The following is a 14503-nucleotide window of genomic DNA, read 5'->3' as shown; positions in this document are numbered from 1 at the left end:
ATGATTTTCACCAAGACAAGGATTATTTTTCTAATTTAGATGGATACTCTATCTCAAATTTAGGTTTAACATCCTATTTTATCTCATTGATACAATAAAAATACGCTAGGCCTACTGTACTAGATTAAACGGCATTGGGAAATACATATAAATAGCAAAGGTGAAACACTGATTTTTTTATAGTTTCACTTACCGCACTGACATAAGAATCTAATGAGAGTGTAAAAGTGTGCCAAGCTTTCCTGGATTTAATGAAAAATGCAAATCTCCCAGATTTGGTTGATACTAGGGCTATGGATAGAGAGAGGTTGACCTAACAAGTGTCGTGCTATAATAGGAGACATTTTGCTACAATACAGAAAAAATATTCACTGAAACATAAAATCTTACCACCACTTTTAGATCAGAAGAATCACTCATTTTCAAATGCTTATAACTCAAAAATAGGAGTGAATTTTGCCAATGTGATGACAAATCTTTCCTCTCGGCAAGTACTATCATTCCTGAAAGTTTGAGCAATTTTAATTTCTGACAATTTTTGAAAAATTCATGAATTTCATGAAAAAAAAACAAATCTATCAGATTTGGTTGATACTCAGGCTATGGATAGAGGTTGACCTAACAAGTGTGCTATAATATGAGACGTTTCGCTACAATACAGGGTGAGTTATTCACTTTTAAACATAAAATCTCTCCTCAACTCTTAGATCAGAAAAATCACGCATCTTTACCGCTGCGTTATGGTGAATTACTCCTTGTTCTATGGACGGTCTCTAGTCCTCTGGTCCTCCAGAAATTCCTTAGAGTACAGGGGATTGGATGCACTATCTGTCATCCTGGAATCTGAGGACTCTCCCTCATAAAGGGATCTGTATCCTCCTGAATTCAGGTGCCTCTCAATATCCTCAGGCAACAGGTTGCAAAGCATCAGTGCCAACTGAGTTTTGTTTTAATCGACTGCTGTCCTTACAGTTTTGAAATATTTAATAATGTGATGTAATTTTATGATCTGTGATATATTGTTAAATTTGTGATTGCTTGTATCATAGAGAAACAATAGCATAAGTAGATATCCCATGGTATAGGGCGTTTATGTCGCAACTTTTACTGTTATCCCAAGCCGATAGTTCACATAAATCTTTCCTATGCAGCTGTGTGACGCTGGTAGTCTCTCAAATTGTGCCGTTCATACACTATCATTCCAACAAAACAGTAAAAATTGACAATAATCGACAGTAATCGGCTTGAGATAACAGTGAAAGTTGCGACATAAATTCCCTATACCATGGGATATCTACTTACGCTATTGTTTCTCTATGCTTGTATGTTTTCTGACGATGTCTTGCATTATTTTTAATGTTCTGACAATAAATGAATTTTGAACACTGAAAACAAGCCCTGGGTCCGTGACAACCTGCACCTTGGGATGATCAAGCATCCGTGGCTCTTGTATGATGGGTACCTAGCATGTCTTTGCTCTTACTTCTATATTTTCCATAACATGCACAAGTGGATAGAATAATTTGAGTTAGACATGTTGTGGTATTTCTACATGATTGAAAAAATAAGACTACCTACTGTAACAAAAAGAAAAATAATGTCATGAAACGTGATTCTGTAATTTAAATCCAATTTACTGACAACATCAACGTTTTATTCTTTCAACTGTGGATAGTAACTTGAATGAGAATAATATTCATTGAACGAAATTGCAAATAAGTACTGTTTACTATCCCTTTGATGACTCTAGCAGATCCTTTCAAGATACTTCGAACAAATATATTGTTGTATATGAGCTATATGAATATATAGGTATGTAATGAGCTGCTTCTCAATGCATATAAAACAACAACAATCACGTTTGGGCTTAAAAGTAGATCTGCTTCCAATAGCACAAATAATAAGGCTCAGAAATTTTTGGGAATCATTGTAGACCCTACTCTAACTTGGACCCATCACATTGCCAGTCTGAAAAATAAGTTGAGCAGCAGTGTATTTGCCCTCAAACGTCTTTGTGGTGAGCTGGACCAGGATGGCATTCGTCAGGCCTATTTTGGCATTTTTCAGTCGCATATCCAATATGGCCTAATAGTCTGGGGTTGTGCAGCACAAGCGCATGATATCTTTTTGTTGCAGAAAAAGGCTGTCAGAGTCATTGCCAAAGCTCCATTTCGTGAACATTGTAGAGAAATTTTCAAGGGATTGTGTATATCAACACTTTTCATTATACATATTACAATGTTTACTGTTCTTGAAAGCTAATCCCGATAAAATGGAGTTGAGAAGTGCTACACACACATAATACTCGAACAAGTCAATCTTTGAATTTAGCAAGAAGCAGACTCCACAAGACAGATCAAAGCCCCACTAATGCCGCAATCAAAATTATGAATAGACTGCCCTTTGAAATAAGACAACTTAATTACAAAAGGTTTAGAAATGTGCTAGAAAAATTTCTCTTAGATAATCCCTTCTACTCCGTCAAAGAATATATGGAGAAAAAATTATATCCAAGGGATTTTGAAATGAATTAAAAATAATGTATATTTTTGAATGATGTGTATTGTTGTATATTATGAACTGTATGTAATGTATATTTGAATTTCAATCCAATGTACTACTGTGACTGTTTATTGTAGTGGTTTATTGCCCGTTTTTATTGTGCTGTATTGTATTGTGTTGACTGGCCTATATGTCAAATTGTGCATGATGTACTATTGAGGCTAATAAAGATATTCTATTCTATTCTATTCTATTGACAACAGATTTACAGAAAGCGAATAATAGAGGACTTACTGTATTGGAAACCTGAAGGAAAGCTATCTTTTTTGTAGTTGAGAATAGGAGCGAGGCGTGACTTTTCGGCTCTGTCATCTCCAGGAACAATTCAGTTGAAAGTTTGGACGAAAGCTGCACCCCCTCCCCTACTTAAAAGATAATGTTTCATTTTGGACGATTATTTATCGAGCAAGAATGATGACATTTAGTATAAGATAAGCTTACTATTCAAATTCTTATAAACTTTATTTGTAATTTTTTTGGTTCCATTTCCAATATAAGACACCGGTTTCATGGAACTTTGAAATTCTTAGTTTATATTTTTTTAAAGAAATGGACTAAATTTTAGCTATTTGAAACCATAACCTTATTTTTTTAAAACATTAAGGCCCAGTTGCACAACAGCCGGTTAAATTTTAACCGTGATTAATTTCGCGAGAACCAATCAGAGAAGGCGTTTTTGAAGAGACGGCTTCTCTGATTGGTTCTCATGGAATTAATCACGGTTAAAATTTAACCGGCTGTTGTGCAACCGACACTTTGTTCTATTTTACAATTTATATTATACATTTCATTTGTTCTTAAGTACCATATTTTTCAGGTTCATCGCAGCATCTCTTCTCAAATATACATTAGATCTCAGTTATTTTTTTCATTTTCACTTCAGTTTTAAACATATTTTTGAGCATAGCTATCTTCAAGATTTAAAAATATATTTTGAAACAACAAATTGTCTTATCATTTTAGTTTAAAACATGCTAATCTATATAAATGCATAATTTGATTATTTCATTGAAAGCCAGCCCTATACTTTTAAATAGTTTGCTTACTTATGCTATTTACAATGTTTTGTTTTTTATAGTTATATAAATTCAATACCGTATTATTTGATCAAGTTATTTTTTTTAGGTGTAATTTTCTAAAATTCTGTATTTCTCTAATTAGTCTAGTCTTTTAAATTTGAGAAACAAACTAGAATAAGAAAATAAATTTCTATTCCATAAAATATAATATCTATTATAATTATAAAGTTGACAAAACACACTATCTATCAATACCATATTATGAATATTGTGATTATTAACCTAGTTTTTCTTATTGCTCCAGGATTGGTATACATGCACCAGAAGTAAAGATTATGAGAAAACATCAGTTATTTATGAACAACAGCTTTACTAAAATAATGAAGGTACGGATCGGTGAATTTGGTATGATTTATCTGGTATTTATATTATCACAGGCAAGAATTTCCTAACACTTTCCCATAATACAGATGTTAGGGATGTTTGTGGTGGTTACTATTATAAAACAGTTCAGCCCTACCCTCTCAGCAGTGTCAAGTTACGTCTGGTTGGTTCTGAGTCCAATGGGTGCTTTCAAGTTAGAGTAATAGACCTGCAGATCGCATTTCCGTGCCAAAAACTAGACGGACTTGTGCACTGTTTGTTTGTGGTTTGTGGTTGACTGTGAAGTAAGACAATCGCCATGAATTGGGTTTTGAGTGGTTAGGGTCCCCATAGAATATTTGCAGTTGTTAGTCGGGTATTTCATTTCTGATCAGTGCCCTTTGTGGTGGTTCCACAGCTTTTTCATTATGGTTGCGGGCTCAGTACAGCACTAATTTGATGAGCAGGTGGAGTACTATTACACTGTGGCCTGGTCTGTTCTGTTCTATGAGACTGGCAGTGCAAATATTAGATGATAGTGCCTTCAGCAAACTTAGTAAAGGGAATAATAGAATTTGTTGAGTTGAGAATTAGAATTAAGACATCATAGATCTAAGTTTAGATTTAAGACTGAATTAATATTAGCGAAGTATAGCCTCTAGCCTTTGCTAGATGGCGGGGAAACTGAAAGTAAAGCCTCTAACCTTTGCTAGTTGGCGGGGAAACTGAAAGTAAAGCCTCTAGCCTTTGATAGTTGGCGGGGAAAATGAAAGTAAAGCCTCTAGCCTTTGCATCGTTTACGGGTGAGGGAGAGTTAGGATGCAGAAGAGTGGTGGTAACCAATGCTAAATAGCATTACTGAAATCGCATATTTTTGAGAATCACATTGAACGGATGGAAGTGATGAAGCAGTAGTCTACCTTATTCAAACTTGGCGCGCTCGCCATAAAAGCTTTTCTCTTTTGGTTTCTTCACCTTTTTTGTATTTATTTTAAAAATTTTCAATTTAATAATATAGGCTACACATTACATATCAATTTCTGTCCAGTCATCGGCGAATCCAGAGATGACCGGATGCCTCGCCTCTGGTTGAGAAGTTGGTATTGTGGTAATTATTCTTAAATAAAAATACTAAGAAATTGTCAAAATATCAATAATAATTAATAATATTAATTAATATTTTGACAATTTCTTAGTCTTTCTATTTAATAGACAGCTATCTTACTACACAAACATATTCAACTGGGCTGGACTGCTGGGGCTTTACTTGGGATTTTGTTCAATTGTAATGATTAAGTTTTATTAAAGAAACGTTCAATTTAAAGAGTGGAATTTTTTATTTAATTTTAGCGTTGTCAGCTCCTTACCTTGATTATTCTCATTATATTATTACTCACCGTATATTTATGTATTTCATTAACAAGCACAAATCATTATCACAATATAATATGATTGGGATAAGACAACAGACATAGATGTTCCAAAATTGTATTTCTCTATAGGTCTACTTATTGATTTATACGTCATCACACTATAGTACATCCATGTTTATTTTCATTCCTAAGGCTGGTCACACACCGATTAGTCAAGACAAGAATAGTCACGTTTAGTCACAATACTTCACATTGCTGCTTATGACACAACACACACTGATTAGACATTGCAATTAGACATGTCTTTATAAGCAACTATGTGAAGTATTGTGACTAAACGTGACTAGTCTTGTCTTGACTAATCGGTGTGTTACGGTAAGCTTCTCTTCTCATGTTCCAAATTACAAATTCTGAGAGTAGTATTTATGATTCTCAATGTATGTATCCATGTACGGTAGACGTACATGCTTGAAATTCTGTATATTGTAAGCAAGTTGAGATGCCTCTACCAATTATGTAAGCAAGTTGAGGAACCAATTATGTAAGGAGGGAAATGACTATGATAACAAAAGAGAACAGAAATACTAGAACTTTATTTAATTGGTAGCGATAAACAATCTTTCTGTCGATGACAAAGATTGTTCAAAGACAAAATACTGCTCATTGAACTTTTAAATAAAAAATCTGGTGTGGCGCACTCACACAACTTTCCTTGCCGTTATAAAAATTGATCACCTGACGCTAGTGTTCCCGCGCATCTCAAGTCTACTATTCAAAGATTTGAGCCAGCTGGTGACAGGGCAATAACGCTGGAGACACACATGAGGTCTGCTATCTCTTCATAGTGAATGATTTAATAGAATCAACAATAATTTGCAATTGAATAATCACATTTTCTCAAATTTAAAGCTTATTTTCAATTTTAGGTGAAAATGTTACTGAACATTAATTGTAGAGATTTTCATGCTCAATCTACTCCACTTGATTTTTTTTGTTTCAATTGCATCTGAAGCCTGATAATTGGGAATCTATCTGCATTGATGGGGCGGAGCTCCTGAAATTTTTACAGATATGGGACTTGTGGCAATTGATAGAGCTTATCGATGACTATTTTAGGTATGAATTTGATCAAAATCGTTGGAGCCGTTTCCGAGAAAATCACGAAAAACCCTGTTTTTGACAACATTTTCGCCATTCTAGCCGCCATCTTGAATTGCATTTGATCGAAATTGTTCGTGTCGGATCCTTATAGTGAAAAGACCTCAAGTTCCAAATTTCAAGTCATTCCGTTAATTGGGTGATGAGATATCGTGTACACAGACGCACATACACTCATATATACACACACACACACCACACACACACACACACACACACACACACACACACACACACACACACACACACACACACCACACACACACACACACACACACACACACACACACACACACACACACACACACACACACACACACACACACACACACACACACACACACACACACATACATACCAATACCCAACAATCAGTTTTTTGGACTCAGGGGACCTTGAAACGTATAGAAATTTAGAAATTGGGGTACCTTAATTTTTTTCGGAAAGCAATACTTTCCTTACCTATGGAAATAGGACAAGGAAAGTAAAAAATCTAAAATCCTGATCAATATGAGATAAATATATGATTCATATATATGTCCCATATGACCAGGTGACGTTGACCAAGCATTTTCTTAAAAGTGTCCTTTGTCAGTAGAGCAATTTCTATTTCTACAAGTAGACGGTACATTAGAGTTCATGTACGGTACAGTGAGAATATTCTTTCCACGAGCTCCAATATGGGACTGTTCCCACTCAGCCTGGCCGATTGAGTATGAATAGTATTCTTATTAGAAATCAATAACTCATTTGGGAATAATGTTTTCACTGTACTGAGCATGGACTCTACTGATACATGGGAATCTCCAGTTTCAGTCTATAAAGACTGTAAACCTACTAACTTTAGACTACCACACAATGATGAATCAATAGTAAAAAACCCTAAAGCTATGTTTTAGTAATATTGTTAGTAATTTATAATGTTAACCTGATACTGAAGTTCTTTTTCCTTTTTTTCTTGTATTTTTGGGTTTTTTTAATCTTTCTTAATTTGCTTTGTTAACTGTAAAGCTGGGTTTAAACCAAAGTTATTAACAAAATGTTAATAAAATAATCCATATAGATTCTATTAGATTGAACGGAAGTTGACAAACACATAATTATGTTCATCATATGTGTATGATAAGTCATGTTCAATCCAATAGAATCTATAAAAATTAAGTTCCTTATTAACATATTTTGTTATTAACGTTGGTGTAAACGCAGCTTAACACTTCTTTTTTATTTTAAGTAGTTTTTTCTGCCCAAACAGGTTTTATTTATTTATTATTTATTTAATCATTCAGAGTTACACAACTTACAGAAAAGTACCACAGGCTAATTATTTATACAACAGTCCAAATGTAGCTAGGTTATGTGTCACTTAACTTCATCAATTAAAACACTCAATTTACAATTAAAAACACACAAAAATCATTTTCAAATTAAAAAAATACCAAGGTTTTTGCAACATTTGGGATTATTTTCCATATAAATTTATTTTTTGTAATGTTCTTCAGGGTATGATTGTGACTTATTAGTTATAGACCTACTATAACTAAATATTAACACCAAAGTTATTAACAAAATGTTAATAGCATAATCCATATAGATTCTATTAGATTGAACGGAAGTTGACAAACACATATGTTCATCATGTGTATGATAAGTCGCATGTTCAATCTAATAGAATCTATAAGGATTAAGTTATTAACAAACTATTAAGTTATTGGTAACTATTTCAGTAACTATTGTAATTTCATACTCTGTATATATTGTAAAAAATGGAAAATAAATTGATTTGAATTGAATAAGATTTCCAGAGTCGAGAATCAGATCTCTAAAACTTATTTATTAGTACGGTAGTGGCAATCTAGCAATAAGTATTATCTATAATACAATAAAGGAAAGAATCGGCTTATAAATTTAGGGGATAGGAAATTCACGAATGACGCATCATCACGTCTGAACTACTCAACTGATTAACTTGAAATTTTGCCCATGAATTCTTAATTTACCGAGGATGGTTATAGGCCTATTTTAAATTCTACAAGGTCTCAATAGGTTCAGCTTGTCAAGTTTTCAATTAGACCCTCGCGGAGCACGGGTTACCTGTCACAAATAAAACAATTTATTATTATTATTAAACGAAAATCCAAATTAAATGCTGTAATTCACCCCGAAGACTTCTGCTACTGCAAATATTAACAACAGGGTAAACAGCTAGATGGAAATTCGATGAGCGCTACTGTATAAAAATTATTTGTCAGCCCGGGAATCGAACCCAATACCTCCTAATTCCGGTCAGGAATGCTTACCCTTACACCAAACTGACAATCTCAGGATAACACAATTTATTTCTCAGTGGAGATTTGAAATATTGACGGTGAAAAAATACCTGAATAGCCTATAGGTTTCGATTAAATAATTTACATTTATATGAATATAATAGTTTTATTATGAAGTAATCAAAATTAAATTACAGAGTATGGTACTAATTTAGCTGATTAATTAAAGTTTCATATAATTATACGATATTATACATATCTGATTGTAAATACATTGTCATACAAGAGTTAGAAGTTACGTTGTACGCAAACATTACAAGTATAGATTACTTGTACAAGTAGCTGAAAAATTTGAAGGTTAAAGGATGGAATTGTTAAAATGGTTGAGTTCCCATGTTCAAATAAGATTACGATAATAATTATCATCTAAGAAAGGATAGCAGACTCGTCTATGAAAGAGGATAGTGAATAATTAGTGAAATGTGGTGGAGAAAGAAGAAAGAAATTGTCTATTATTTTTATAAATATATACTACATAAATCAACTATATATTTATAATAATTTGGGTGATTATTGCGTAGTTTTTAATTCGATGTCTACTGAATTACTATAGAATAATTATTCTATTTGGGGTTGACTATAGAATTGAAATTAATATAATAAAGAATTTATACTCGAAAAGTCTATCATGAGAAATAATAGTCCATCTTATAATGTTTTCACGCGAAATAAATCATAATTGGATTTTTCAAGCTGCTTGATTGATTGTTTTAAGTTCTGATTACTATACATCCTCTCAAATTTTCTTAAACATGCCTCTTATATCAAACGATGTTATAAAATTCAAAAAACACCTAGGAAGACAAATTTAATCTAGAAAGACTAATTCGAGTACGAAAGCTTAAACATAAACTATAAACCCTGATTATCTCCTCATTTGATAAATTTAAACATGGATCAATATAAGACGATAACAATCAAGATTGGCACCATCTATAGAACATTAACGCTGCTTGCTATTTAAGGACCTCCTAAGAAGCTTTCTATATAGATATATCAATTCATTCCAATATGGTACTCCTTGTGAATCTTCCAATTGACAAAGAACAAATCCTTGGGCTTTGTATTATAATATAGATCGAGTTTGATTAATAATATTATACTAGCCATGTGCAAGGTTGTATAACAACACATGGCCAGAATTATATTTTACAAAACCTCATAAAGGTTTAAAAACTTCAGAAGGTTTAAAAACCTCAAAGGTTTCTTCAAATACAATGACAGTAGGTATGATTCTAGTGGAGTCAAAATCAAATAAACGTCTATGATATCTAAAACATGAATAAAGTATCAATCTAGACTAAACTTACTACTCATAAAATACAGTACAATGAGGTACTACTCAAGCGATGAATTATCTTAATTTAATTACTGTAATCTGTAATAATTACTGGTCATTATTACAAATACATTACCGTACACTAAGTCACAGAATCAGCTTATTCGTGTATATAATAATTAAGAAGTAATAAGTTGGTAAAAATCACAAATAACATAGAATATTGAGCAGCAGTTTTAGCAAAAATTTTTGGTTTTTGATAGATAAGGACATTAGCTCGAATTTAATGAAGATTAGTTCTATAAAATGCACTCAATTATCGTAGAATATAACACTAGGTTAATTATAATTTATATAAAAGTAGTTGTTTCATAGTGAAAAGAAAGGGTAAGTGCGTAGTGATCATTCACAAATATTTTTGTAACATCTAAAATTTTGAACCATTTTCTTCTCTCTAACACGACGATCATTATTTGCAAATTCAGGCAAGCCAAATTTTTAGCACAGCAATGAATGCTTTTAAGCTAATAAATTTCTATCCAACTAACATTGCTCATTTCTTGTTGCAAGAATGTACATTGCGGTGTGGTTTTATTTTTTTATGTTACTGTGATTTATTTTAAAACAGAGTACTCAAAAAGCAGCAACTAATCTTTTCAACTAGACACTTATTGAAATCGGTCGACATTATTTAATTCAACAACTATATAATTTGCCTTTTCTCTTTCAGAAATACTGCCTCCAACCAGAAAAGTCTTCCCTTAACTTATCTGGTTGCAGAATATTTTCTACGTTATCACAAGAAAATACTCGAATCTCTGCATAGATCATGCGATCCATTGCATTGATCGAGATTTTCTCGATCACTGACCATGAAACAAAGTTTAACAGTAAATGAACAATAGATTCTAACAGTAGGTACTGTACACAAATCCACATATCTTTCTAAAACTTTATCAAATTGTGAATGTTATCGGTTTTTCCAACACACACAGATTCCTTTGTTTACATTACCTGATGAAACTTGGTCTCAATTTTTGTCAAGATATGTGTGGCACAGTACCATTAAATTCACAGATAGATAGGTAAGGCTGAACATTTTTGCAAAATAGTATACAGTAAACAAATTGAGAAGAAACAAAATACCAGAGAAAATTCAACAACTTCGTGAAAATAACAACTATTTAGAGTCATTTACTTACAAACTAGGTTTATCCTCTAACTTATTCAATTATTCTAAGAAATCTCTTATCTTATATTAATAAATCTCATAAAATAATCTAGTCAAGGTCCTATGTTAATTTAAAGATTAAATATTTATAACTACTACTTAAAGTAGGTACATCTTATCACTTTCAAAATGTATTCAAATACAGAGTCTTTGGAGTGCTTATTGGACAAGAGTGATTGTTATAATATTACATTATTTATTTATGTAAAAGAGTAAAGAATACAATTCTATATATTATAGATTTATATAATTATATTTTTCATAAATTCGATGCTATAATTGCTAAACTCTCCTATGAATCTAAGTTTATAATTATAAGTAAAGTTTGGTAAGGGGCTAAGAGGTTTAATTTTAATGAATACCTATACTACAATTAATTCCCATATTTATATATATACTTTGTTTAAAGATAAAACTTTATAACATATAAGAGGCACTAAACAATAATCACTTTACAAATAGGATAGTCCGTATAAGAGTTTCATACTACATATTTCCACGAGAAAAATAGATTTACGAAAATGATTTCACAGGTTCTGTGAGTACAAAACTCAATATTTTACACAGATCTGTAACTTCTCTGTCATCTTTCTTGCACTTTAGTTCAGATTTGTCACCATCTTTCCGGTATTCACAAGGTGCTTCAAGGAGGTTTAAAATAATTTCAATTTAAATGAATACAACTAGAATAGCTCATAAAGCTGAAGGGATATCTTCCATTCTACTAAGCTAAGCTACAATAACTATTGTAACTAACTGCTATTCACCCCATACTATGAAGCTATCCTTCATTTACATGCTAGTAAATTATCGTACTATATATTCTGATCATCAAGCCATTGTACTCTTTACACAGTAATTGATTTTTAAATCACATTGAAGTAGTCTTCTACTTTGCAGTTATCAAGAAAGTTATATAAAACACAACTAGTTGAAATTGACTAGTTCAGACTAACTAGTTGAAATTAACTTGTTGAAATTAACTAGTTGAAATTAACTAGTTGAAACTAACTAGTTGAAATGGATAAATAATACTACAAAGCTATTAGGTAATAAAACAACAACATGAGAAGTAAATTCTTAGGTGCTTTAGGAGACAAGAAAATAAGCATTTCATTTTAAAGTTAATCTATGATTAAAATTCTAATTATCTCTAGCTTCTTTACCATTTCCAGGTGAAAGCAATGCATAAATCTAGCAAGTATGTCTATAATCTTTATTGTTATCATTAATATTTAATCCACTATCAATTCTAATCAGATTAAAGTCAAGAAATTTCAATAGGAGGTAATCTGTACGGGAAACAGAATAAGTAACTTAAAACCTTTAAATAAATTTGAATATAAGGTTATAAAATTACATAAAACTGCTCAAAAGATGTTCTATGTAGTCTTCAAAAACATAACCACAGTCATTTTTTGAAAGTTATAAAATTATTAAAAGAAAACCTAGTACATTAACATCATAATCACTTTCCATTCTCTTCCTTCTTGTTGAATATTTGCAATAATTTTTCGTTTAAAACAAGTTGGAATTGTATCCAAGCAAAATGGGTCACAATTTTGTCAATGTTCACAATCTATACAAACAGATTGTAGTTCTCAGTTGTAAATTTTTGAAAAATCAATAAATTAAAGCAAGTAGACTAATGCACAAAATATTAACACTCCAACAAGAAAAACAAACTATGAAATAAGATTGGAGATTATTTGATTGTTCAATTAATGATAAATGAGAATAAAATTATTCTTTGATTGATTCTTTGTATTGATTCATACAATAAGAACATCATTAAAATGATAGGGAGAGAATAAAATAAGGTACCGTAACCTTGTGCTATACCTCTCCTATATTCAGATTAGGTTAGGTTACACATAGTCTGAAATAGGTTACAAAAAGAGGCAGAATTGTTCAAAATATTGACAAAGTAGTAGGTTTTCCGCAATAAAGAAATCTTGAATCTTGCATCTTGAATCTATTAAAAACACATTTTTCAGATCGTTGAATCGTTTGTAAACATGAAAATACAAAATTCTTCTGTAAATAATGTTGTAATTTCTCATTAAATGTATAAGTAAACTCGCTAGAAATGCTGTGAATTCCAAAATAAACAATTTATTACAAGGCTGGTCCCGAAGATGAAAAGTTAAGACGTGATAAGCTGATATATTATGAATATAGATACATAATAATTTATGTATCCTATATGTGAAGTATGAAAGATAATTGTGGCTTGATAAGTGTTCAAAAGTAGTTCGAGTGTTTCACCACACAGCGCAGCCGCAGTTGTAACAATAATGAAGAAGTTTCTTATTGAATCACAGTTTTTGTGGAAAAAGTTCGCGAAAAGCTTTGGCGTAACAGACTGCAGTCCCACTTTAGCCAGCATCCCTCGCATCCAAACCAAACTTTTTTTCAAAAATTATTCTCCGATTTCGTCCTCCAACAGTTGATGTCATCATGCATTCTGACTCACGGTTGAAATCTCTTCCACTATCGAAAGATGATGTGTTCCTTTCCTCATCATCCATTGGTAGACTATGCCACAGCTGTAAACAGAGAGAAACTATTATTCACTGGCTACTTGGATAGTTAGTAAATAGATTTGTGTAGTCTACAGAGGTTCAAGAGTAGTAGGGTAAGTGAAAAAATATATATTGACAGAGGAAAAACTATTCAACAACTATCTGAAGCAAACAGAGAGTTCAAGTATAGTTAGTTGGTGAGTAAAAACTAATATTGACAGAAAAAAGTATTCAACAGCTATCTGAATAAAGGTTTTAAGAATAAGTGATTTGCTAGTAAAAAAATTGATATCAACGAAGAAAATAATTTTTCTGTGTAGTTGAGAAGTTGATATTGTGGTAATTATTCATATTGAATGAAAAAGACTAAGAAATTGTCAAAAAACCACTGATTCATAAATGATAAATCAGTGGTTTTTTGACAATTTCTTAGTCTTTTTCATTCAAAGAAAATAATTATTAAACTGCTATAATGTAGCCCACAGAAAGTTCAAGAATACTAAGTTATTTTATAAGTTAACAATTCTGACAGAGAAAAGATCATTCAACAACTAAATGTATAGAGGGTTCAAGATACGCTAAGTAAAAAATTAATATCGACAACAATGTACTTTCATCTGAAACCAATGATTCATAAGACCAGTGAAAACTATTCAATGTAAACCA

The 14503-nt window shown here is 31.8% G+C and overlaps 1 protein-coding gene across 7 annotated transcripts in view; it reads right to left on the bottom strand.

Annotated features, from left to right (window-relative positions):
- Positions 1-8888: 8888 nt before the first annotated feature.
- The window catches only part of LOC111047608, a 317339-nt gene continuing 311724 nt past the window's right edge, over positions 8889-14503 (bottom strand). For 5 of the 7 annotated variants that reach the window (XM_039433757.1, XM_039433760.1, XM_039433754.1 and 2 more), the window contains one exon: positions 8889-13861. Coding sequence is in view for 3 of the 7 variants with exons in the window: in XM_039433760.1 (XP_039289694.1) it covers positions 13851-13861 (11 nt within the window). In the remaining 4 variants the exon portion in view is untranslated. The remainder of the gene's footprint in view (positions 13862-14503) is intronic. The other 2 variants (XM_039433756.1, XM_039433753.1) reach the window with 1 other exon arrangement.

The sequence above is a fragment of the Nilaparvata lugens genome, chromosome 8 (assembly GCF_014356525.2).
Source record: "Nilaparvata lugens isolate BPH chromosome 8, ASM1435652v1, whole genome shotgun sequence".
NCBI lineage: Eukaryota > Metazoa > Arthropoda > Insecta > Hemiptera > Delphacidae > Nilaparvata > Nilaparvata lugens.
The sequence above is the reverse complement of the archived record's forward strand: the minus strand, read 5'-3'. Positions and strand labels throughout refer to the sequence as shown.